We start from the raw sequence: 27,856 nt of genomic DNA on the forward strand, positions 1-27,856 counted from the left end.
CATTAGGCATGCAGTCAACAAGAACAATATCCTACCAACTGTCCTTCCTTAAGTCACAAAAACCATTATCAGTTGAGAATAATATACTCCCACAGCTTGCGCGCTTGTGGAAAGTATATTGGAAAAATAAAAACTGGTAATTGGAAAAAGGAAATAGAAAGAGGAAAAGAAGAAGTAATATAATAAATAAATGACAGAATATTCTTCAGCACTCTTCAGTAATGGCAAACATGAAGAATGTTCCCTACAATGTTGCTGCTGCAAGTTTTGGGAAGGAACTGAACAAGAAGAGTAGAGGCCCTCCCTGTCTGAACACACACACTAGGAGGGAAGAGTAGGCTTCTGTCAAACCTTCTTAGCTCTGGAACACTGCAAATAAAGCTCAACATAGGTGAAGGATCTAGACGGGTGGCCAACAGAAAGATCACTAACATTACATTTTATCGGTCTTACTCTGTACATAAGAAAGACATTTGAACACTGAATTATGGCATTTAATATTAGCTTGATGGTACATAATCAATCAAACAATTACATTTAAAATATTTATATAATGCGATTGTATTTATCACTCACATTCTCTATCTGCCTGCTGCATACGTGTATCTTCCTCTTGGAGGTATGTCTGGAGATTTTTCAACACTTGGATTTTTAAATTTACTGAGCAGTTTTTATCAGAGAGGATGTTGTTATACAATGTCTTCACCTCTTGTTCAAACATTAGACTTGGGTGTTGTATGAAGGCAAATCCTGAGGAAAATAAGAAAATGCAACTTAATAAATCTTGTTACTGAACTGAATTTTTAACATAAAGCAAACTAATAACCCATATTCCTGCTCAGGCATTTCAATTTCCTTTTGAAAATATACCAATCATAACAGAGCAAGATTTCATAATTTCCAATGACTTCAAATCTAGGCTGAATTCAAAAGGCTGGTTTTCAAATTTATAGCCTTAAATAATTAACTTGGATCACTTTATCCGAATTCGTTTTCTCACATATATCCATTCAGACACTGAAAACCTCTGAGATATTTTCTTAGGTTCCTTTAATGAGAGAGAGATGGTAGGTGGCTAAAAGAGAAAGATCATGGTCATGGTGACACTGTAGCTGTAGCATGTTCTTCCTAGCATATACTTTGTGCTCTTTTCAACACTAAATTAAAGCCTTTTAAGACTTTTTTCAAACATGTTTGAATTTATTTTGTATTGTTGCTTAAATATTATACTGATTTTACTTTCTACCACTGGAAGCTTTATGTTTCCCTGTATTTTCTGCCTTCTCTGACGTTGCCCCCACCTTAGGGAACACTCTTCCCCCAGAGGTGAGGCAAGCCCCCACTCTCCCAGCCTTCCAAAAAGGAGTGAAGATTGCTCTGCCATCTTGCGTGGGGCGTGAAGAGAAGTAACCAACCCTGGGGGTGGTTAGCACCCTGAAGATGCTCCTGTAAATTAAGAACTTTTTAACACCTATGTCTTGGATTGTATTTTTCTTTAAGAATATTGTTTTATTGCATTTTAATTATTATTTATTCTCGTTTTATTGCAAACTGCCCAGAGTCGCTCTTTGAGGGAGATGAGCAGTGGTTAAATTTGAAATATAAATAAATAAATGTTATTGCTTACTTATTTATACAAGCATTTTAATATTATCCTGCTTCAAATAACTCAGCACTGTTTATAAAGTAACAGAAATAAGAGTATCAAACCATGTTAACATAAGCATAATAATAAGTTACAAGAGCAGCCCAGATTCACTGCTAGCACATATCCCACTGGACTATTGTAGCGTTAAAGTTTTGAAAAGGCAAGCAAATTGAGGGCTTCCTCTACCCCATGACACAAGATATTCTATAATCGGGTGGATGCTACCAAGAAGGAATGTTTCCAGGCCCCAGGTCCTCTTGCCTCGTATGAGCTTTGGATCCATAGCAGCCTTTTTGGGAGTGAACACACTGTTTGGACTATTCTAGTCAGAAGAGAAAATGTCACAGGTGCATGGGTGCCAAGCTTTGTAGGGCTTTAAAATAAAAACCAGTATATTCAATTGGGCCTGTAAGCTTTCTGGTAGCAAATGCAGCAACCTTAGCATAAGTGCAATGCTACTAAACACACTCCTGTGACTAGTCAGGCCACTACATTTTGAAACAGTTGCGGTTTCCAAATCGTATTTAAGGGCATCCCCATGTAAAGTGCATAGCACTTATCTAAGTGTGGGGTGATGATGGCTTGAATCACTGTTGCAAAGGTATCCTCATCCAAACAATTCCTCAAATGATGCACCAGCTGAAGCTCATTTGGCTACAGCTTCCATATGCTGAGCATGTCCAGGAGAACCATCAAGTCATGGACCTGATTTTAGGTTGAGTATAATCCAACTTAGTGACTGGGATCAAGCCAATCTGATCACAGCAACTGTATCTGCATGGCTTTAATCTTCCTTTGACCCATTCAGTCCTCGTAGCCTGCAGATAATGGATGAGAACCTCCACAGCATCCCTGATGTACAGTTGAGTAGCATCAATATATTGATATCTCAACCCAAACTGGACATTTCCAAGCAGTTTCATGTAGATTTTAAATAGTATAGGAAAATACTGTAGCACCCACACTAGAGGAGCCAAGAGCAAAAACTGGCTTTTTTTCTCCATGCACATAGAAAATGTTCACTCTGGAAGGAGTGGAAGCACCATAAAACAATGTTTTCTGCTCCTAATCCTCAGACAGTCCAGAAGAACACAGTGGTTGATAATATCAAATGCCTTTGAGGGGTCTAATAAGATCAGAAGAGAGTGTACTTCCTCCAACCAACCAACTTCACTGATTATGTGACTAATGCTTTTTCCATCCAAGGATGATCTAGATAATCTGTGCTGACACCCCAACATCTTCTCCAAAATCTTCCCCAGAAAGGGAAGAATAGAGATCAGGTGAAAGTGTTTAATATGGCTGGATCGAGAGATATTCCATTCAGGAGGGCGTACACCAATATCTCCTTCAAGGTATATGGTACCTCTCCTCCTTCAAATAGGCATTCATCACCTCCAGAATACAGCTGCACATACCATGTCCAACCACTGAAGGAACCAGGTAGGGCATTGATCTGGCCCACAGGTGGCACAGCTTATGTTATGAAGAACTCTACTTCCTTGATCTCTGCAATCTCAAAATGATCCCAAATGGTCTGCAAGACCGCCCATTTGGTGTATAATCTGAACAAATGTGAAAAATTTTATCTGTGAAGAATCTCACAAAAATATCACATTAGCGAATGGTTAGATCTTCTTCCACCTCTTTAGGATATGGGTAACCCTAAACAAGGCCATTGTATGTGAATCTGCAGACGCAGTAAGAGCAGACAAGTAGAAACAGTTTGCCACTCTTATCACCATGGTATAGTACCAAACATGGGTATACAACTGTGTTTAGTCAATTTCACTCTGTATGATTTCTACCCAGCACTACTCTGGCCATATCTTTAGCCACTTCATTTTCCAGAGCTCTTTAGAAAATCAAGGAGTCCTCCTGGATCTATGTTAAAGCAGAATCTACTCAGTGCCAATTTTGTCTAACATGCTAATCACTTCAGAATTCCATGTAAACACTAGATCTAATATGTTATTGCTTGTATGCATCAGGCCACAAATGGTATGGAACAAGCCTATGGTCATTACAGAGGCCATTAAATCATGAGCCCATCTGGAATTCACACTCAGGACATGGAGACTGAAGTCACTCACCAATAAAAGCCTGGGTGATTTCAACACCAGTATCAATATGAAGTGCAAGAGCTCAAGAAGGCAGTCACATGCAGAGCAGCATCTCCAGTCACAGTTAAGGTCTTACCATAAATTATTGCCACAACCCCACCCCAATTTCAGTGCAGTATTCAATGCACCAAGAAACCTGGTGAATAAATTTTGGACATGGCAACTTTCCCATCCTCACCCAATCAGGTTTTTGTGAAGTAAGACAAATCCACACACACTCATCAAGAATAAATGTGGTCTTACTGAATACAGACCTGGCAGTACCCAACAACAGTGAGATCACCCAGACACAGAAGAAAGGCAAGGTGAGAAGTGGAGACCAGCACAAATGCAGGCCTTTTTCTTGTAAAGATCAACCCACTACCACCTGCCATACCTGCAACTGCCCACAACTGTCCATTTACATTTTACAGTTATCGCAAAATGCACAAATAAATTATTAATATGTTTTAAAATACAAAACTGTATGATATTAAGTTGCATCAAAGGCACACAACTAGAAATACGGAAATGGATGCTAGCACATTTGCATCATCTTTCCTTTTAAGAATATAGCCCACTTGCCACACAGCATCACAATAATCCAAACACACTATATTTGTAAGTTATCTTGGAATGTTTCATTGAAACAGCAGTCATTCTGTAATGATCATAAGCAGCTACTCATATACGTAGTAAAATAAGTATTTCAAATCTGATGTAAAATCTTACCTAGACCAATAATGGCTTTTGTTTGTACCTCCTCATCTGAGTGCTTGGTAAAATACATTAACAATTCAAGTACTTTATCCTTTATGTTAACCTGATTAAAGGGGGGAAAAAGGTACAATAATTAAAAAGTCCAGGGATGTTTCATTCCCATTTAAACACTTTTATTAATATCTAAATACAGAAACAGATTTTTTGGTCATATCAGAGATTTCAGTCCATCCAAATCTATTTTTAAACATTGTATTACCTTGCTGTTGCCTTTAAAATCTTCTTGATCAAAATCAAAATGCCGGCATAGTGCTCCAACAGTGAAAAGGGATCTTAGGAGTGCTGGTTTATTTGCTGTAAGTATAGTGCTATTGGGATCTTCTTGATGTTGACTTTTTAGTTTTGAAAGTGCACCTAAATAACAAAACGTGTCTTAAAATGCTGTTTCATCCCATACACATCGAATGCACTTTTCAAGTAACGTTTATACAGAATTCCGAATATTTAACTCACCATAGTATCTATTAAAACAAGCCCATACAAATTTATAATTCTGTGTGACCTTGTTAACGACAGCTCCAAGACAGCTAACACAGTGCTGCACTACCTAGAAACAAAGCAGAAAATTTTACTGCTAAGTAGTAGTTAATGGAGAAATCAATGTTCTGCTCTTATTTTACAGACTTATTAAAACCTCAAGGCTACTATAAAAATGGCATGTTGTTTATTTTAAATTGTTTCTAGCCTCTTACTCTATTAATTAAATAACATTCAAAGTAGTCCACAAATAGTAAAAAATAATAAAATGCATTAACAAATCCAATTCATATCTATAAAGTCAACATAATGACTACAATTTCATTGTTCCCTTTCAAATATAGCATCTTGCACTTCAGTAAAACAAGATGATTTTTAAAGTGGAAATTAAACCTTACTGTCATGCCATATTTGATTATAAGCTTCATGAGATCTTCTTCTATCGTAGCAAGGAAAGTCTCGCTTGGATGTTCCATCAGTGGCACCACCAATTCTAAGATTTTTGCAACATTGCAGATCACCATGAAGTCATTTTGATTCTACAGAAAATATTGTATTCAATTAATTATGTTTACTGTGATCCTATTACTATATCATGAAAAAGTCAAGTTCAACAATAAAATAAAGCATGCACGCTATGGAATGATATGGTGCCATGGAATAGCAATTGAGCAGTTACAGCTTTGTGTTCATGGACTAGCACCATTTTTAGTAAGCAACTCTCCTTAGTTAAGTGATATTTGAGAAAATCTAATGAGGGATAGCAGATCAATATAGCTAATCATTTTGGATTGTTTCTATCCTACTTTTGGATCATTATAATGATGAAAAATGAGATAGAAATGTTAGAATGAAGTAAATATTGTCCTTAGGAAAATAAAAAACAAAAACATAGAATCACAGAGTTGGAAATGGCCATTAAGTTCAACCCCTGCTCAGAAGGGGTTGAAAGAAGCCCTAGCAAAAAGCCATGTAGTTTCTGCCTGAACATCTCCAATGAAGGGAAGCCCACCACTCTCTGGGTAATTGGTTCCATTGTCAAATTGCTCTTACTGTCAGAAAATACTTCAAAAGAAGTCAGTTAACAATTTTATAAACTAAAAGAGTAGATGTAACAAATTTTGAACGAAAGCACCTCCCATGAGTTCAAGAAGAAGCAATATTACACCACAGCAATAGACATGATAAAATTAAACAGTAATAAGGACAAGTGGGCAACTAAATACTGATTCTCAAAAGCCATTTTGCTGCTTTCTACCTGCATTTTAATGTTAACTTCAGCTTAAACAGAAACTACAGAAACAATCTGAAATGTGGAAATACTTACACTGCATTTAGTGGTAAGATATGGTTGCATGGTCATAGCATGTTTGACCATTAACTGAGGTCTGATTTTGCTGAATAAAAATAAAGTGGTTATGCAAGCTACCAAGCGACCTGAATTCACACCTTTGTTGTCAGAATCTGGAAAAGAAATATTATTATTTACATAAGCCCACACAAATATCCATCTATCGATCAGTCATTAATCTAAATGGCCAGGTGAAACAACAAGTCTTTCAAGTGAAGATGCTTATAGTGGCTTGATTATGTGTGGCATCACATTGTGCCACAAAAATAAAAAACAAAATGGTCCTAACTGGGAAAGCTACATGCTTCCTTTATCCTTTCACATGCTTCTACAGCCACAGTTTATGATATTCAAATTGGAAAACCATTGACTGGGCCAAAGCTTGATTCCAGTTTTAAAGCCAGTATTATCACAGATTTCAGATGTTTTCAGTCTTAAGACCAATATTATCACCACAATATTTTAAATAAATAAATCACATACCAACAGAAAATGCTATATTCAAAGAACCAATATTATTTTCCAATATAAATTAATCACACAGTGCAGATTTTAATGGCTATAAATTCTCATTTTAATTATGGCCCTTTGTATTATAATAATGTGAGCTCATCTGGACAGACCTCACTTTGAATGATCCACTCCTCTCATACTTCTCTTCAGTATGACCCCAAGGAATCAAAAAGATAATTGATGTTAAACTAAACAGTTCCTTTTGACTTTGTGTGCAGAAAAACCTAAGTGATTGACCTCCTCCTACTTTCTTGGATGATTGGCAATCATGTGATCTAGTTTTTCACACTATATCCTATTCCTAAAGCTTTCCAGTGCTGTCCTATGGCTAAGAGCTTGAGGCAGAAACACCAAGAACATAATTAAAGAATAAAACAAAAACTGAGTGAGATTTGGCCTTCGTCACAAAGGTGACAGCCTTTGCACTGCAGTACTGAAAAATTATCCAATTACTCCTAGTCTGTCCACTCATAAATAAAGTGTAATGGTTGCCTATTCTAAAACACCGTCAGACTCATGAACAGGAATTCAAAGATATCTGATTTATTCAAGAATAGTATGCAGGATCACAGAGAAAGCTGAGAATGATGAAAGCACACCAAATTCAAACTAAAAACCCTCAGTGCAAATGAAATCCCTCCCCCCGTAGAATCTTCTCAAGTTCACAATCCCAGGTGCTCCTAACGGTTTCTGATGGTCTGCGGGAAAAGGCCTTGAACAGATAACATAACCCAAACACATTCCATTGTAATGATTTCACATACAGAGCTTGGTACAAGGTTTCACAGCAGCTTCCTCCCAAACAGAAACGTGCATCAGCGCCATGGCATGTGAAACGTTACAATGTATAAACTACATTGAATCAGTGAACATGACATAAAGGATAGCTATTGCATGTTGACAGGAGTGTGGCCTTAAGATGCTGTCACACAGTACACCAGAAAAACTAATTTTTAAAATAGGAGGTATTCAAGGTAGGATATATTAATATAACATGTGACTGTACCATGGAAGAGGAATGCTACAATGAAAAACACACTGGGAAATGTCAATGTCAAATGTGTATGGTCTAGTGAATGTACTGGTCAACAAAAAAAAATGACAACTTTACTGTCTTCTGGAACTGATATATTTCTTAATAAAGGTGGCTGCTGATCGTAGAGAATTGTGCTATTAGAAGATAACCAAATAAGCTGTGTTTCTCAAACAAGGATGAGGTAAACCATCATGCCATACTGCACTGGGCATTTCCCCTTCTGAAATTGTGACGAAAAGCAGAGTTTATCTAAGGAGGCTCACTCTGAAATTTAGACTGTTCTTCATATGACTTCTTGTGCCAAGCATACACAGTGGGATGTGATGGTATATGAAAAAGGTGGTATAATTAACTTCTATGACCAAAAAATACAACAAAATAACTTCTAAAACAAAGACAGTGATAACCACCTGTTACACAGATGGATAAGTAAAATGTTGATTGCTAATATTCTAGCCTATGTTACAATCAAAGGAAAGTCTATTTTAAGTTAAATATATAATAAATATTGTTAAGTAAGGTTGATTCTTCAATTTCTGCCTTTCTGGGGAATGACAAACAATAACTACTAGGTCACAGAAATGATTAGTTTTATTTCCAGTTCTAGAGACGAAGGAGGGCATTTATAATATCCATGAGAGTATTTATCCCTTCTATTCATTAATTTTAGTGGTCATTTTGCTTTAGTCTTTTTTTAAGAACTAAAACAGTGAGAAATTAGTCAAATTGCAGAGGAAAAACCTTTTCTTGAGGGAAATAGACTTCTATCGAAAAAGTTTTGCCTTTTTTTGTAAGTCTTTTTCAACCACGTGGAAACATGAGAACTGTTAATTCTTGCTGCCATCTAGTGGCTTCTAAGAAAGTTGTTATCTATTTCCACAGGATAAGTAGGGATACAACTCAAGCATTTTTTGTAGACAGGAGTGCTCCTTCCTTCCTTCCTTCCTTCCTTCCTTCCTTCCTTCCTTCCTTCCTTCCATCCATCCATCCATCCATCCATCCATCCATCGCATTGAAATAAACTTCAATATCTCTGGAGGGGCTGTTCTGTTGGGGGCTTAGACTATACAGGAGTGTATGCAGGAGTGGCATGGTCTAAAGGCTCTGACTTTTTCCCCTCATGATCTGCTGTGTTTTGTCTTTGCAGGGTTGCTCAGAAACACTTCCCCACTGATGTTATGAGAATCAGAGGCAAAGTAAGAGATGGGAAACAACAGGCTTAAAAGAAACAGGAAAACAGAAAAGACAAAGTTGTGCAAACAAGAGAAAGGAGGAAAGTATGTATCTTTAGGTAAAAACAAGAGGAGTCCTGAAGATACTTTACAACAGAGAAAGGCTATAAGTATTTGCACTGAGGAATTCCCTAGGAGAGGATATAGTTAAAAAATCGTAAGTCACATGATACTTTGAATCCCACACAAGGAGTTAACCTCTGGCATCAGAGATCAGAAGCTCTCATTTTCATTTTAAATTAGCTCCAGTTTATCTGGATTGCCACATCTGGGCTATAAAAATCAAGATCATAACTAGCTGGAGCAAAGAGTTGTTATCTCTTTGTTGCTAACCAGCAGTTGTCTGAATTTTGCAGCCAAGATACAGTAGCTCAAATTTAAAAACTGAGCGATCATTTTTTGCTATGCTGTGTGGAACAAATGAACATCAAGACTTAGTTTATGAAATTGGTGTTTCCTAAATTAGGGATGGACACCGAGTGAATGTAGTTACAGGTATGTGCCAATAAGAGAAGTGTCTAAATCAGTGTTTCTCAACCTTGGCAACTTTAGTATGTGCTGGCTGGGGAATTCTGGGAGATGAAGTCCACACATCTTAAACTTGTCAAGGTTGAGAAACATTGAACTAAATAGACTTGGGATGAGAATGAGTAGTGTAATGGCAGCCATTACTCTCCACTCCCACCTCTCACACAGAGAGGTATTCATTTCCCTACTAATCACATTAGACTGTATCAAATTAAACTGCAACAAGTAACTTCTAATCCAAACTAATTCAGATGACACAAACAGTATTTCATTAATGTCAATTTCCAAGCATGAAACTGCTGTTTTGAGTGATAAACAGGCAGTTTGAAGATGTTTGGAAATGTTCTGAACTGAAAACAGAGCTGCGGTGCTTACAGGAAGTTTAAACCTGCAAGTAAGTCCCATTAAAAACAGAGTGGAACCCTTACTTGAGAGTAAATATACATTGTTAATTTTTCAAATACAGGTTTAAAAAAAAAAAGAAGAAAAACTTGAGGCTATTATTGTTATTTGAGATTTTGAACACTCTTGGGATTAGCTTCAAATGCCGATAATGGAAGCAAGACAATAAACACCATAAAACACATGAACTTGATTTTTAACCAGTAACTTCTAAAGTAAAATACACTTTCAGCTACCTTCATCTCTGTTTGAAGAATTCTCTCCCATTTCCCAAGCCCAATTTTCATCACACAGAGAAATGCTGAATAAAGATAATTCTGCAACAATTTCCACAATCATAAACACAAAAAGACTTTGTGTTTGAATTTGGAAAATTGCTACCAACAAGCAATTTTTAATACGATGTCATTAAAATGGTTATAGACGCTTTACCTGCCAAAGATTCTTCATACTTCAGAATATGTTCAACCAAATTGTCCACAAGCTGAGTACAGGCTTTCTTGACAGGCTTGTATGAAGCATCCTCTTCTGATTTTAGTAACTGCGAAGTAAACAAATATAGTATTTAGGGCTGAACGGAGAAAATAGTCTTTTGTAAAAAAAATATGAAATACAGAAATCTAATTGGACATAACAAATATAGAATACTAATTTGAAATAATAATGGGCAACATATCACCCAAAAATAAATTTTAAGGAAGACACTTTAAATTAAATTGACTCTGGTTTAGATCCTTCAACATGAGTAAATATTTATCTAATGTTACATGCTATTCTTAAAAAATGGGAAATAACTCACATTGCTTTTTTATCCATGTGTAGCAACTGCTTCATAGCAAACATAGGCTATTACAAGCAATAAAGCCATTATAACTATTTATATGTGCACTGGAATACATCCCTTACTGAAGTATGTAAAGAAAACAAGAGGAACTAAGCTAGGCAACGTAGCCATTAAGAATTAAGAGCAATATTTTAAAAAGTACTGATAAATAAGAAATACGAAGAGGGTGTAAGTCAATGAAGCTCTGCGTCAGCCTTTGGAATTTTAATTAAAAGCCAAAGTAATTCATTTTCCAAGCAAGATCCTCTTTAGCAAGGGGTGGGGGTATGTCAGCAAGTGAACTGTTTCCAATTTAGAACCAATTTATCCCCAATACATTTCATTTCTTTTTACTGACGTTCCTATAAACCAGCAAGGAGGTTATTTTTACTGATAATGGAGGAACTTGTGAAACAATCTCCTGAATTCTTGTTGGCCTCTTAACTGACCTTTACACTCTGTATCACTCAATTTTAATATCCTTTTTCTATTTGTTGTATTACTGAAAAGCTGCATCAATTCTGCTTGAAAACAAATCAAAATAAAAGGTATGTGAATGAAATCAAGGTCCAAAATATCTGAATTATTACGTACATTCTGAAGAAGCTGTTCAAACCAATCATATCCTGTATCTCTACAAGCTGCAACCTATGAGAAATAAGTGTAAAATTTATTTGTGAATAAACTTAATATTTAATTGTTACTTTCTGAGTTCAAAATTTATGATGATATTAATACACAAAGAGAGTATCTGTGAAATACATACATTTCTCTGAAAGTTGTTCATAATCTATCAAAACTACCAAATTACAGAAGAGGCACAGGTAGAGTTTAGCTTTGAAACCTGTTATTTTGAACACAGGATACTAAAGTAATACATGGTAGGACAAATATGTTTTTCTCCCTCAGAAGCTTGGGCTCTATACTATTTTCATAACACCCATAAAACCAAAAATACACTGGGAGATATGACCATATTTTTTTTTGAAACCCCCTGAAGGACATACTCTTCCTTAACAGTATTTCCATGACCTATTAATTAGAAATGGAAAGCTTAATCTCCCCAGGACTCAACTTTGTTCTCAGGTTTATCCAGTTTGGCCCAGGGAAAAAAAAAAAAGTAAATCAAGCTTTTTGTACCTATTTTATCTGACATTTCATAGATTAAACCTTTACTAAAGCATTTCTATATCTGGAACTTCATGCAATTATGTACTGTCAGTACCATCACAGAGGAAAAAAGCTTTAAACATTTGTTTATTCCTAGTGATAGTTAAAAGGAATCCAAAGTAAAAGGGACTGTCTTCTAGAATCCTTAACTTAGCTGAACTTAGTAGCTTTATATAATGCAATTATATAATTTTTTTCTCCCATATTATGCTACTGTTCCAATTATTCTCATTATTTTTTAAACATCCAAATAATATGCTACAAGATTTATGAACAGAGACTTTTTTTCCTATTGGGAAACCTAAGCTCTATATCATATTAATGTAACCAATTAAAAACAAACACCTTTAAAATATTTTGATATTTGTGTAAAAGCTGAAAAAGGTCATTAGCCACAAAGACTGGATTCATATATCATGCTAAACCATGGTCTAACTAGTTTGTTTGACAACACAACATATAACATGAAGTCTTACACCATGGCTTACAAACACAGTTGCTGGGGTCATACACTACACAAAGACAAAATCAAACAAACTGCAGTATGGCTTAGTAGAATACTGTATATGTCCCCAACTAATGTTTAAAACAGCAGTGCATAACGTGTAGCTCTCTAGATGTTTTCATCATACTTTGCCCTTTGCCATGCTAATTAGAGCTGATGGGAGCTGCAGTTCAGTAAAATCTCTGCTCTTCTCTAATTAATTAACCAACTTTAACTTAGCACACGTGGTGGTAAAACTATTTTTTAGACTCCTACAAGAACCCCATCAGAGAGATGAAATATAGTCCTTGACCTAAGACCATTCATTCAGGGATAATTCAAAGTTACAACGGCACTGAATGAATGGTAGTTACAATTGATCCTCAGAGTTCCGGCCATCCCAACACTCCTACAGTCACGTGATCGTGATCTGGGTGCTTGGCAACCTGTTTGCACTTACCACCAGTTGCAAAGCACTCTGCAACCACGTGAGCACCAGAAATTAAAGGGGAAGCTGGCAGGGAAGGTTGCAAGTTGTTGGGGTAAGTCTCCCCCACCCATGCACCCTCCCCTAGCCCCTCTATGCATGCTCTGTGCCAGCTACTTGCGCACCCCCATGAACCCTTCCCGAGCCTCCCTCACACCCTCGTGCACCCTCCCCCATGCATGGTACCTCTCATGCACCCCCTTGCACCCTCATTGACCCTCCCTCACACATCCTTGTGCACCCTTCCTGACACACACTGCACTTGTGAACACAGTGTTTACTGCAACTGAAATAGTTCCAACCATACCACATCTGTGATGTTCAGGATTTTTCTGGTCATTGCTTCTCTGTCATTATGGGGGGTTGGAGTAAACCATAATTTCTGGAATGTCTCATTTACCAATTTCTGTAAATAAAAAGATATCTAATTAAGAAAATTATCTTGCTAAACCTTAAACAGAAGAACATATAGATTTCAATAAGCAGAATCCTACTAGCAACATTACTCAGAGGAGCTCAGCTCAATTTAATGGGAATGTACAAGTCAAGAAAAAGTGAAATCTAAGCAAGCTATGACAGAAGCAGTACATGCTACAATTTCTTATACCTTAATGCCTTCTTCATCATTGACTCTGCGAATCATTTTCACACACATTTCTGTAATTTTGGGAAAGCTTGGTTGTTCAATGCAGATATCTCTAAGAATCTTTATTACTCTTTTTCTGACACTAATACCAGTATCCTAAGGGGGGGGAAAAAAGAAAACCTACTTATAATTTCTATAATTTACAAAACTGCATGCTATTAACTTAAAAAAAATTACAACAGATACAAAACCTTTTAATAGCAACCAATATGAGCTCTGATACATGATGATTGTATGGTACAATGAACACTTATTTAAAGTTTCTGCAAATGACAAAGTTCTCCTAATCTACCCTAATGTAATTCAAGAGGCTTGAATTAACAGAAACGATAACTGTATTTCAAATTTCAGCCTATAAATTTTCATACATATTGTATTTCATAATAATGTATAAAAGATCAAAGTGTAAAGCTACTCATACCAGTATTCGCTCAATCAGCATGTCATAATACTGTTCGGCAAGCTGTGGTCGACAAAGTACAAACCGACCAAGTAACTCTACAGCTGCTTCTCGTACACTAGTGGAATTGTCCATTAACCGTCCATGAACACCTCGCTGCATATCCAGCTATAAACAACAGGCAAAATAAAAAGGCATATAAACAAAACCAGAAGAGCTGCTGGAGAGAATAACAGAACAAATGTATGGTTAGAGATTGTCTCTCTTTTTTTACCCTGGCTAGAATGCTGGGGTCTACAGCAACAACTTCAGACAAACACTTCATGGCTTTTGTTCGAACAGCTATTGCATTTTCACCAAGCACACGCAGAATCTATTAAGAAACATTAAAAAATGGCATTTGTTAAACACTGGCTATTATTTTCTAAAAGCAACAAAAAATGCAGTGAAACATGCTAGGATTAAAGCAAAATGGAATGTAGCTATCTAGTAATCTATCATAACCTTACAAAGGGAATATTATGCATTATAACACTCCCTTGACACTAATACCTGGCAAGATCCTAGAAAAGATAATCAGGGAAAGGGCTTGTGAGCACTTAGAAACTAACAATGTTGTTAAAAGAAGCCAGCATGGATTTGTTCAAAAGAGGTGCCAGACAAATCTTACCGCTTTCTTGTAAAGGGCTGGCATTTGACAACGTGACTAGATTAGTAGACCAAGGAAATAATATGGATGTAGTGTACTTAAACTTTAGTAAGGCATTTGATAAAGTAGACCTATGTAAGATCTATGAGCCAGGGCAAATTGGATATGGTTATTGATGAGATGTCAAGATTAAAGATAGACATTTTGGGCGTCAGTGAACTGAAATGGACTGGAATGGGCCACTTCACATCAAATGACCACCAGATCTACTACTGTGGACAAGAGGACCACAGAAGAAATGGAGTAGCCTTCATAATTAATAGTAAAGTGGCTAAAGCAGTGCTTGGATACAATCCAAAAAACAATAGAATGATCTCAATTCGAATTCAGGGCAAGCCATCTAACATCACAGTGATCCAAATATATGCCCCAACCACAGATGCTGAAGAAGCTGAAGTAGAGCAGTTCTATGAGGATCTGCAGCACCTACTGGACGACACGCCTAAAAGAGATGTTATTTTCATCACAGGAGACTGGAATGCTAAGGTGGGCAGTCAAATGACACCTGGAATTACAGGTAAGCATGGCCTGGGAGAACAAAACGAAGCAGGACATAGGCTGATAGAATTTTGCCAAGACAACTCACTCTGCATAACAAACTCTCTCTTCCAACAACCTAAGAGACGGCTTTATACATGGACTTCACCAGATGGACAACCCCGAAATCAGATTGACTACATCCTTTGCAGCCAAAGGTGGCGGACATCTATACAGTTGGTAAAAACAAGACCTGGAGCTGACTGTAGTTCAGATCACCAACTTCTTCTTGCACAATTTAGGATCAGACTAAAGAGATTAGGGAAGACCCACAGATCAGCTAGATATCAGCTCACTAATATTCCTAAGGAATATGCAGTGGAGGTGAAGAATAGATTTAAGGGACTGGACTTAGTAGATAGGGTCCCAGAAGAACTCTGGACAGAAGTTTGCAACATTGTTCAGGAGGCGGCAACAAAATACATCCCAAAGAAAGAGAAAACCAAGAAGGCAAAGTGGCTGTCTGCTGAGACACTAGAAGTAGCCCAAGAAAGAAGGAAAGCAAAAGGCAACAGTGATAGGGAGAGATATGCCCAATTAAATGCAAAATTCCAGAGGTTAGCCAGAAGAGATAAGGAATTATTTTTAAACAAGCAATGCGTGGAAGTGGAAGAAGACAATAGAATAGGAAGGACAAGAGACCTCTTCCAGAAAATTAGAAACATTGGAGGTAAATTCCAGGCAAAACTGGGTATGATCAAAAACAAAGATGGCAAGGACCTAACAGAAGAAGAAGAGATCAAGAAAAGGTGGCAAGAATATACAGAAGAAACATTAACAATCTCAGATATGCAGATGATACCACTTTGATGACTGAAAGCGAAGAGGAACTGAGGAGCCTTATGATGAAGGTGAAAGAAGAAAGTGCAAAAGCTGGCTTGCAGCTAGACCTCAAAAAAACCAAGATTATGGCAACCAGCTTGATTGATAACTGGCAAATAGAGGGAGAAAACGTAGAGGCAGTGAAAGACTTTGTATTTCTAGGTGCGAAGATTACTGCAGATGCTGACTGCAGTCAGGAAATCAGAAGACGCTTAATCCTTGGGAGAAGAGCAATGACCAATCTTGATAAAATAGTTAAGAGCAGAGACATCACACTGACAACAAAGGTCCGCATAGTTAAAGCAATGGTGTTCCCCGTAGTAACATATGGCTGCGAGAGCTGGACCATAAGGAAGGCTGAGAGAAGGAAGATCGATGCTTTGGAACTGTGGTGTTGGAGGAAAATTCTGAGAGTGCCTTGGACTGCAAGGAGATCAAACCAGTCCATCCTCCAGGAAAGAAAGCCAGAGTGTTCACTTGCGGGAATGATATTAAAAGCAAAACTGAAATACTTTGGCCACATAATGAGAAGACAGGACACCCTGGAGAAGATGCTGATGCTAGGGAGAGTGCAGGGCAAAAGGAAAAGGGGCCGACCAAGGGCAAGGTGGATGGATGATATTCTAGAGGTGACGGACTCGTCCCTGGGGGAGCTGGGGGTGTTGACGACCGACAGGAAGCTCTGGTGTGGGCTGGTCCATGAAGTCACGAAGAGTCAGAAGCGACTAAACGAATAAACAACAAGACCATAGACTCCTTCTTGATAAATGTGGGGTGGATGGTCCCACCATCAGATAGATTTGCAGTTGGCTGAACCACCATAGCCAACGCATGGTCCTTAATAGGTCTATGTCCACATGGAGAGAGGTACCTCAGCGTTCTGTCCTGGGCCCAGTACTCTTCAACTTCTTCATAAATGACTTAGTGAAGGGAACAGAAAGGCTGTTCATAAAATCTACAGTTGATACAAAACTTGGGATGGGGGGTGGGGAGTGCTTACACCCCAGAAGAGAGGCTCAAGAGTCAGAAGGATCTTGATAGACTTGAGCACTGAACCCTGTCTAACAAAATGTAGTTCAGTGGTGAGAAACTGTAAGGTTCTGCATTTAAGTAGGAAAAACCAGATGCACAGGCACGAGATAGATGGTACGTAGCTTAGCAGTAGTACTTGTGATAAGGGTCTGAGAGTCTTGGTAGACCACAGCTTAAACATGAGCCAGCAATGTGCCAGAGCTGCCAAAAGAGACAACGTAGAGTCCTTGGTGCTCTCTGAGCCTTGTTGTTTTCTTGCAGACATTTCACTGACAGACTAGGCAACATCTTCAGTGCAAAGAGGGAGCAGGCCTTGCTCTCAGTTTATATACTGCGGCTTGCCCTGCTTGTGTTGGTAGGGGAGTTGTTCTCTCCTGTTCTCTCCCACCCCTACCAACACAAGCAGGGCAAGCCGCAGTATATAAACTGAGAGCAAGGCCTGCTCCCTCTTTGCACTGAAGATGTTGCCTAGTCTGTCAGTGAAACGTCTGCAAGAAAACAACAAGGCTCAGAGAGCACCAAGGACTCCACAGTTCAACCCTGAGCTACAAATATTTGCTTCGAGAGACAATGTAGTTTGGGGCTGCATCAACAGAAGTGAAATGTCAAGATCATGGGAAGTGATAATACCTCTCTATACTGTACTGGTCAGACTTCACCTGAAATACTGTGTCCAGTCCTGATTGCAAAAAGGATGATGAGGAACTTGATAGAGTGCAGTGAAGAGTAACACAGATGATAAGGAGTTTGGAGGTTAAATCCTACAAATAGATCCTGGTTAAAGGAACTTGGTATGTTTAGCTTAAAGAAAAGAAAACTAAGGGGAGACATGAAGCAGTTTTCTAATACATGAAGGGATGTCATAGGTCAGAGGGTGTGGATTTATTTTCCGTAGCACCAAAGTGAGACAAGAACCAATGGGTGAAAGCTTAACCGAGAGATATCCAGATTTGGAATAAGGAGGGATTTCCTGACTATGAGAGCTATTTAGCAGTGAAACAGCTGCCACCTGAAGTAGTAGATGCTCCACCACATGAGGTTTTCAAGAGAAGATTGGGCAGTCGTCTGAGATGGTCTGAAGATTCCTCCATGGGGCAGGGAGTTGGACCAGATGACCTCCAAGGTCCCTTCCAACCATATGATTCTATGAACTGTGCCACCCCATTTATTCTTTATGAAACCCCTGCAGACTAAGATGCACAAAGTGCAGAATTCAGTGAGTAGGGAATTATTTGTGCTAGGTAATCCTTTCCTCCTGAGTCCTTAGGCAAACACGGAGAATTTGAAAGGGGGGTGGGATTACATTTTCTGAGCTTTGTAATAAGCAGAAATGACACACTTTTATCTGTTCTGAAGTCCATCTTCCATCTGCTTTAGACTAATTCTGGGATTAGAGGTCTGCGTGCCATTCTAAACTTATATCCTAAAATGGGACAGGGTTGTACCTTAAGGAGGAAGCTAGAGAAACTTATCTCATGGACAGCTGCTTCAGTACATTGGAGCTGACTGCAAGGGTCTTGGCTACTAGTATCGAAGATGTATCATATCTTTGATATTAGTTATAAAGGAGATCTAGTCCAGGATATCTGGTTAGAACTGGGATACCTGACTAAACAAGTGGATTTGTAGAGGTCTTTCCTACAAAATGAATAGATGCTAACAACAGTACTCTTGCTATCTGGACACTTTCCAGTTACATTTCACACCAGGCTACAGTATTGAGCCACTGATTTCATCCGCTGGAAGATTTCCAGAGGACTGGGATGGAGTGGTGCATCCATCCTGGCTCTCCTTGATCTCTCAATGGTCCTTCTTGACCAGTTAAGGGGGCTGGAAATGGGACCCCCAGTACTGCAGTAGTTCTCCTCCTTCCTCCAGATTCCAGTATGTGTTGGGGAGGAGAGATCTACCCCAAAACCTCTGCTCTGCAGGGTTCCTCAGGACTTCCCACTTCTATTTAACAGTCTTCCCACTTCTATTTAAAATCTACATGAAGCTGCTGGGCGAGGTTATCCATTGGCATGGTAGAAGTATTATCAATATAAGGATGATATATAATTATGGTTCTCCACCCCTGGCCAATGAAGTGAGGCCTACAAGATTTTTTCCCAGCATCTGGAGGCTGTGGGGGTCTGAATGGGGAAGAACAGGTTTAGGCTTAACCCTAGCAAGATTGAGTTGCTGTGGGTCTTAGGTGCCCCCCGCCCAGGTGTGGCAATCTTCCATCATTAAATCTGGATGGGTTAGCATTCCCCCAAACAGAAAAAATACACAATTTGAGTGACTCTTGGCTCTTGCTCTTTAGCAGATGGCAGCTGCAGCCAGAAAGGACTTTGCACAAATCCATCTTATCTGCCAACTGCACCTATTCTTGGAATGGGAGGCCCTGCTCACTCATGTCTTTGTCCCCTCGCATTTGGACTATTGTAACTCACTCTACATAAGGCTGCCCTTGAAGATCATTCAGAACTTACAACTTGTCCAGAATGTAGTAGCACAGGTAGTTATGACACTTCACAGTATACCACTACTTTGTAAGCTGTGATGGCTTCCAGTAGGCTTCCAGGTGCAATTCAAGGGGCAGTTTACCACTTATGAAGCCCTACATGGCACAGGATTCGGTTATTTACACGACCACCTAACTTTCTCTGTCCCACAAGATCCAACAGAGTTGTCATGCTTTGGGTCCTTTCTATGAAGCAATACCACAAGATGGGACTCAGAAGGCATGCCTTCTCTGTTGTGGCACCTGCCCTATGGAACAGCATAACCTCAAGATGCAGGTGGTTGCACCCTGGTGGCCTTTCACTAGACTTTGAAAACCTGACCCTTCCTCTGGGCATTGGGGAAAGGTGTCAGATAAGCCTATTCTGTAAAGGTTAAGAGAATGATTATGGTTGGCCTCAAATGGATTACATTTTTCCCTTTTGATTCAGTTATTTTTTGTTCACTTGTTTTTAATTCAATGCCCAGAGTCACAATTGTAAGGTGGGCAGCCATATAAATTGATTAAAGAAACAAACAGTGTACAGATTGAAAAAAAATGCTGGTTATCTGTCTGGCAATTCATTCAAATATACTCATATTCCTAAGAAATATGCATAATCACTTCGTTAAATTAGGGTTATACTTATGACAGTACTATAATAATAGCAAACAAGATATAGCTTAAATTACATCCCTAATAATGAATGCAAATCAATAAAGGTGAAGTTCATGAAAAGGTGTTATCCTTCCTTTATCCTTTTAAGACAATGATTCAATTTAATTATCTCACATATAAAATGAATTACATTTTAGCAAGGTGTGAATGCATGCAGGATAAATAAAAATGTTCATGTAACTGATAGAAGGATTATGGAAACATGCGGTGTTATCACAACCCATTAAATACCTACGCTTAACAATGAACAGATATTGCACACTACCGCCTAAGTGCTTGGAATCAGGAAACAAACTGCATTTCATTAAGACTTCTGGCACAGTTTACCTGTGTCAAATAAATATCGAAGCTCTGGGCAAACGGCCTCATAGAGGCCAAATAGCGTACAACCAAGCAAGCATCTTCATAGTCCACAGTATCAGAATTCATCCTGTAACAAAGTTGAAGATAGTTACTTTAGTCTTTAAGAAAAGAATACACCAACACAAGAAAGCCAAATAAAGCCTTAAAATAAATAAATAAAACTGTTTTTGTTGAACAGTCCAGAAAACTCACTTTAATGTACTGAACTGAGATGGTGCTGTTTTAATGATGTTGCGAAGAAATTTTTTGCGACTTTCTGCTCGGTGCATAATTTGTCCTGTTGTCTCAATCTCTTTAGAATGGTGAGTTCCTTCAGATGAATCTTCATCCTTCTGAGATTTCATTGCCTTCTCAGTCTCCATAGTGGTGTCCCGAAACCACTGAGCTATATAAAATTTCCGAGAAAACTGGTATAATAGGACCATGAATGGGAAAACAGATTACAAAGAGAAAGAAAAGTCAGAGGCTGTTTAAAAAGTTTTCAATATTATTTCTTGTTCCACTATTTTTAGATTAAACATGTGTGTGTATATACACATCATACATATGTACATACATACTTAACTGATGTAAGCCACCTTGAAAATTATGTTATAGGAAAAGAAAGCTGGGCTATGAATTCCCTTAATAATTACTAACAATTTAAAAAATATTAGTAAAATTCAAGAGACCTGCTACCAGTTAATGTAGATATCTACATTAATCTCTTTCATTCAGGTGTTTTGGACCACCTTTAATCAGCCCTAGCCAGCGCAGCAACTGGTGAGGAAAGATGGAAGTTACAGTCTCAATTATCTGAGAATCTATATTGGGAAATGCTGCTGTAAACAGTATTGCATGAGATGGACTAGTGGCTCACTGGAAGTCAGGCAGGTTCCTATAATTCATATCACTGAATTGGAACCTTCTACAAGAAAAGCAGCATTATGTATTCTATTGTCTTTTTTATTATTTTACAAAATTAAACTAATAAAAATATAAATACATACGATTTACTGAAGTATCAGCAGAACCTCAACATTCATACGCATAGAAATACAAAAAGTAAAAAATTTGTTCTATAAACAGATTTGTTCTGCTATAAACAGAACAAATAAACAAATTTGGTCTGCTATAAACAGAACAAATCTCAAAACCTTAATTATATTGCTCAAAGTAATGTGTGCAATCGTAAGCATCTGAGAGTTATTTTGAATTAGCATAAAAAGTATGCAACTGTATAACTGAATGGTACTTTATGACTGTGGAATAATCAGGGTAATGAAGAAACAAGCATAGCTGGTGCTTCCCTACTCCACAGTAGACTTGGAACCCCATCGAAACGGGCTGTCTGAGGCCTGAGTAGGGGCCAATGTGAAAGGAAAACACCAGCCTCCTTTTAAGTAAGCCACAACAGTAGAACATAAGTGTCTAAAGACTCAATGCCTGCTGCATGCATAAAGGCTGTGCTAATGAGGGAGCAGGTGTGGGGGCTGGAGAAGAACTTCTACACTTTAAAGAACAACTACAGAGAAAGCACCTGCTGGATTCTCCTTATTAGGCCTGTACAAACAAATTTCTCTACTCACTTTTACTGCCTGGCCTTGACTCAACTCATTGACCAGGCAGAGAAGAGAGCTGGTTCCTCAAGCTGGAAAGTATTCCTCAGAAGAGAGCCAGAGACTACACAAGTTAAGGGCAGCTGAGGCTGGAAGTCTTATTGTGACCGTTGGTGAGAGAGTAGAAGAGCAAGCTTTAAACTGCTACTGCCAGAACAATTTACTTCCTTGGTTAGGCATTCTGTTTTGCTTCGAGTTCATAGTTTGGACTGCTTAGGCTCCGAAGAGTCTGTTTTTGTTTTCTAACCCTGCCCCTGAATGCTCAAGGGACCCGGGAAAATAAACTTCATAGGAGGAGGAAGGAGTATTAGGTATGCTGACCACCTTGAGTTATTTATAAAAACAATAAAGGTGGGATAGAAAACAAACAAACAAAGGTCTCTACACCCTTGGAGAGTCCTGTGTTAGCTTTCTTTTACCTACTAGTCAGCTCCCCACCTCTTGTCTACAAGGACTGCTGCCATGACATTTCAAAACCATATTTTTACTGGAAAAAAATCTTTTAAACCAACTTGTTTTCTAACAACCTACCACTAATGATGCATCAGTTTCTGTATTTTCTTCCAAATAATCTAGCAATGCCTTTTGCAATTGTTGGATTTCATCTTCACCTCCAGAGACCTATAAAACATAGCAATATATTTTTGACATACTTCCCAACATTAGAACAAACAAGACTAACATGGCTATGTGTTCTAAACATGCCTCAAGTTACTCAACATAGATGAAATAGAAGGTTGCAGTCTTGAAATTTAACACAGAAATTTCAGCTTGCAGTGTTTCAGCTGCATCTTCTTTACCCTACAGTGATCCCAGTACTTTTGATATAATTTGCCAGTATTGTTAGAAATGAGTCCTCCCTCTCTTACCAGTATGCATGCTCAGAGAAATATCAATAATGGTTGATGAAGCTTAAAGGTTGCAATCAAGGTGTCCTTCTATACAGCTCCAGAAAGGGGATACCTTTAAGGAATTGGCAAATATTGCCGCTAACCTTATAAATGACCATGAATTCTGTTAATGAATGGTTGTTTCACTAGCTCTATAAAAATCTTGCACATATAGGAAAATTCTGGTTGTATAGAATTAGAGAAGACAAACAACAAAAGAATACATTTATGATTTTAATGAATGGTAGGAGTGAGATAATAAAATGCAATACTAATTCATTTTTGCACATTAAAAAAGGCTCAAAATTAGTCTTTTCAGCTACTGCAACCATCCCAAAATATTATCGTCCAAATGAGAATAAATAGCCATGAATTCAATCCATTTGTCCTTAATATCTAAAGAATCAGAGAAAAACTCCATGTATGGATGGATTTAACAAAGTTATATTGTGATGAAATGGAGAAAACAGACACAACCTATCATCCTGATCTTAGGAATGAGTTGATAGAACATAGGTAGGTTCTTTTCACACCCAGATTTCACATAAAGGGGGAGAGAAGGTTGAAATGACCTAAGGAGCTGGCAGAAGGAGAGATGTTGCTGGGCCGAAATAATTGGTAATGAGCAAATGGAATTAGGCATTTTCAGCCTGATGAAGAGATGCAGATTCCTGGGTGATTCAGCATCACTGAAGACTGGCATATGCAGGAAAGATGATGTGGTGTGGGATCACTTTACCTAGGACAGATGCCCAGAGAGGGAGATGAGGACCCAAAGACCCAAGAAAATCAAAATTCTGTTAGCTTGAGAGGTTGCAGCTAGGTTTTAATTAAAGCCCTTTATTAAGTCTATAGGGAATGTAGTAATAGCTACAGTGGATATAAGAAGTCTACACACCCCTGTTAAAATGCCAGGTATTTGAGATGTAAAAAAACCAGACCAAGATAAAACACCTCAGAATTTTCTCACCTTTAATATAACACAATTCAATTGAAATACAAACTGAAGTTTTTTAGGGGGGAAAATAAAAATAAAACATTAGAATAGCATGGTTACCTAAGTGTGCACACTCTTAAACTAATACTTTGTTGAAGCACCTTTTGATTTCATGACAGCATTCAGTCTTTTGGGGTAGGGGTCTATCAGCATGGTGCATCATGCCTTGGGAATCTTTGCCCACTCTTTCTTGCAGAAGCGCTCCAAATCTGTCAGATTGCAAGGGCATCTCCTGGGCACAGCCCTCTTCAGGTCATCCCACAGATTGTCAATTGGATTCAGGTCCGGGCTCTGGGCTCTGGCTGGGCCATTCCAAAACTTTGATCTTCTTCTGGTGAAGCCATTCTTTTGTTGATTTTGGCAGTATGCTTTGGGTCGTTGTCGTGTTGAAAGGTGAACTTCCCCTTCATCTTCAGCATTTTAGCAGAGGTCTGAAGTTTTTGTGCCGAACCTGACTGATATTTGGAACTGTTCATAATTCCCTCCACCTTGAGTAAAGCCCCAGTTCCAGCTGAAGAAAGGCAGCCACAAAGCATAATGCTGCCATCACCTTGCTTCACTGAGGGTATGGTGTACTTTTGATGATGCGCAGTCTTGTTTTTGCTCCAAACATACTTTTTGGAATTATGGCCAAAAAGTTCAACCTTGGTCTCATCAGACCATAGCACATTTTCCCACATGCATTTGTCAGACTTGATGCAGGTTTTTGCAAAATGTAGCTGGGTTTGGAAGTTTTTCTTTGTAAGAAAAGGCTTCCGTCTTGCCATCCTACCCCACAGCCCAGACATACGAAGAATATGGGAGGTTGTTGTTCATATGTAGTACACAGCCAGTACTTGCCAGAAATTCCTGCAGCTCCTTTAATGTTGCTGTAGGCCTCTTGGCAGCCTCTTGGACCAGTTTTCTTCTTGTTTTTTCATCAATTTTGGAGAGACATCCAGTTCTTGGTAATGTCACTGTTGTGCCATATTTTCTCCACTTGTTGATGACTGTCTTCACTGTGTTCCATGGTATATCCAATGCCTTGGAAATTTTTGCACCCTTCTCCTGACTGATACCTTCCAACAATGAGATCCCTTTGATGTTTTGTAAGCTCTTTGCAGACCATGGTTTTTGCTGTAAGAAGCAACTGAGTAAATGTCAGAAAAATCCTACTGGAACAGCTAAACTTTGTATGGGCTTGATCAGAGTCACTTTAATTGATGGCAGGTGTGTACTGACTGCTATTTAACATCAGTTTGAATGTGATTGGTTAATTCTGAACACAGCTACATCCCTACTTATAAGAGGGTGTATATTTATGCAACCACGTTATTCTACTTTTTTATTTTTTCCCCATAAAAGATTTTAGGGGGGGAAAAATAGATTTTCTAAGTGGCCAGATACCAGCTTCATATGAAACATCACAAATCATAATTTGACATGGAAGATTTCCCATCACAGACCAATACTGCCAGAAAACAGGACATACCCTAAATAAATTCTTATTTGCAGATTTGAATTTCATTACTGAATTATTCCATATTTTATTTCCAGAAAGAATAGTAAAAGAAGAAGAAAAATTATTACAGAAGGGAAATATCTTTAAACTAATAAGAAGAATGAAGTGAATCATAGAAAAAGTGGATGAAAAGCTCAAAAGAGTAACACACTGCTATTGTGACAATTAAACCACTAGGTGGACTATGAAGCAAGAACTGTGTCCTTGACCACGTGCACTGAAAAGGGGTGGAGGGCTCTTAGCATAAAACTTACTTCTATTATGTTTTCAGTGGGCATTGTGCAGGTGTTATATACAAATCACACAAACATGATGAAAAATTCTGTATTTATCTAGTGAGGCTTTGCTCTATATCACCTCCCTTTGGAATTCTGGGTGGAGTGACATAAGAAACTGTTTTCAAATGTGGTACATGCAGGAACAACAAATTTAAGTGACTAATCTACCAGGCAATTTCACACTAAAATACTAATATACAGTGGAATTAGCAATTATGCATACCTGTTATATCACACATTAATAACACAAAATGAAACAAAAAAATATTGAACAAAAAATATTAGATAGCTATTATGCTTTGATAAACATAACACACTATGGAATGCCTATATTTGACTAAAAAAAATTGAGTATACATTTTTGAGAAATTAAAGATCATTTTAATACCATCTGTTACCTTTATGCTTTACATAAGCGCAGAACAGTAGCATTACTGAAAAAAAAAATCTGACCAGCCTTCATGTCTAGCAGCCTGGTGGCCAATGCATGGAGACTAAACATTTATGAACTAACTACAGCATTAGAGAAATATGCAGATATCCCTCAATTTTGTGTGTGTGTGTGCGTGTACGCGCATGCACGTCTTCAAGTCAGTCTTGACTCTTGGTAACTGCCTGGACAAGTCCCTGCAGTTTTCTTGGCAAGATTTCAGAAGTGGTTTGCCATTGCCTTCTTCCCAGGGCTGAGAGAGCCCAAGGTCACCCAGCTGGCTTTGTGGCTAAGGCAGGACTAGAACTCACAATCTCCCAGTTTCTAGCCTGATGCCTTAACCATTACACCAAACTGGCTCTCCCCTCAATATTACTACACTGTTAAATTGATCAAAATGAGAAACACCAAAAATTCTCTACTAAGAAGGATGTGTCACAAAAACAAGTAAGAATAAAACTACAAAATAATTTGTTTCTGACAATGCACATATTCAGTCTCATTCTTTTTATTATACTTTAGTACACATCTTAGTAAAATATTTTTATTACAACAAACATTCAATCATTATTTAAACATCTGTCCTTAAAACCAACAAAAGCATCAAACCTGTTTTAAAATTCGGGCTATAGATCCTTGATCCATTTTGCTAGTAACTGCATCTTTTCTCAATCGTGCTGCTACAGTTCCAAGATAGTCAAGTGATGCCACTCTCAAAGCCATCTCTGTTGATTTATTACTGAATTGATGAACCTAACAACAACACAAAACTTTTGTCACTCCCATTTTCTCCCCCTCAATATGCTTCATATATTGCCTGATCTTTTCCAAATAATACGGTAACAGAAGAAGCGTTACAAGCTTAGGCATCCATATGTATTTGCACATAAGGACAAGCAAATACTAAAAAAGTATTTCACAAAACCCACTTTCCTTAAATTTGAGATGTCAATGATTATAAATATTCTGGGATCTGGGGCTGCTATGACAATCCTTAGGAATTAAGGAAAAAATAGAAGATGCATCTGTAAGAATGCATACTGAGAATGAGCTTCTCACCAAAAATCATCTCAGGTTCAGAATGATGTACTGAGTTGTGACGAAGAACAAGCCTTTGCTAAAGTGGAAGCAGATAAATAAATGTTAAATAAATTAAAAAATTCTCCATATGCTTACCAGCAATCTTCCCAATAAACTAAGCAGCAATTCTGCAGCTGGCCATTCTGGTTTATTGACAGTGGAAAGAAGATCCTGAACAAAGTTCTCAAAAAGTGGTCTATAATCCTCTTCCCCTTGTTTGCTACCGCATCTGATGAAAAAAGTGGGAATAGAAAACATATTACACACGAACTACATTATAAACTTGGAATTACTAGCCAAAGTAAATGAGGGAGGAAATTAAAATAATTCCAATCATCATTTTTCAACAAATTCTGAAGTCTTATGTTTCAAAAAGA

General features: G+C 38.1%; 1 protein-coding gene across 2 annotated transcripts in view; it reads right to left on the minus strand.

Moving 5' to 3' along the window:
* Window positions 1-27,856, minus strand: part of NIPBL (NIPBL cohesin loading factor) — a 186,149-nt gene that overhangs the window by 16,499 nt on the left and 141,794 nt on the right. For both annotated transcript variants that reach the window (XM_063295737.1, XM_063295738.1), the window contains exons 23-39: window positions 27,576-27,708; window positions 27,009-27,152; window positions 22,835-22,924; window positions 20,898-21,112; window positions 20,670-20,772; window positions 14,354-14,452; window positions 14,101-14,247; window positions 13,641-13,775; window positions 13,341-13,439; window positions 11,487-11,540; window positions 10,502-10,610; window positions 6,335-6,471; window positions 5,406-5,546; window positions 4,984-5,077; window positions 4,730-4,884; window positions 4,483-4,573; window positions 577-750 (exon numbers count right to left, since the gene is read on the minus strand). In XM_063295737.1, coding sequence (XP_063151807.1) covers window positions 577-750; window positions 4,483-4,573; window positions 4,730-4,884; window positions 4,984-5,077; window positions 5,406-5,546; window positions 6,335-6,471; window positions 10,502-10,610; window positions 11,487-11,540; window positions 13,341-13,439; window positions 13,641-13,775; window positions 14,101-14,247; window positions 14,354-14,452; window positions 20,670-20,772; window positions 20,898-21,112; window positions 22,835-22,924; window positions 27,009-27,152; window positions 27,576-27,708 — 2,120 coding nt within the window. The remainder of the gene's footprint in view (window positions 1-576; window positions 751-4,482; window positions 4,574-4,729; window positions 4,885-4,983; window positions 5,078-5,405; window positions 5,547-6,334; window positions 6,472-10,501; window positions 10,611-11,486; window positions 11,541-13,340; window positions 13,440-13,640; window positions 13,776-14,100; window positions 14,248-14,353; window positions 14,453-20,669; window positions 20,773-20,897; window positions 21,113-22,834; window positions 22,925-27,008; window positions 27,153-27,575; window positions 27,709-27,856) is intronic.

Source organism: Candoia aspera, chromosome 2, assembly GCF_035149785.1.
Source record: "Candoia aspera isolate rCanAsp1 chromosome 2, rCanAsp1.hap2, whole genome shotgun sequence".
In the NCBI taxonomy this organism is placed as follows: domain Eukaryota; kingdom Metazoa; phylum Chordata; class Lepidosauria; order Squamata; family Boidae; genus Candoia; species Candoia aspera.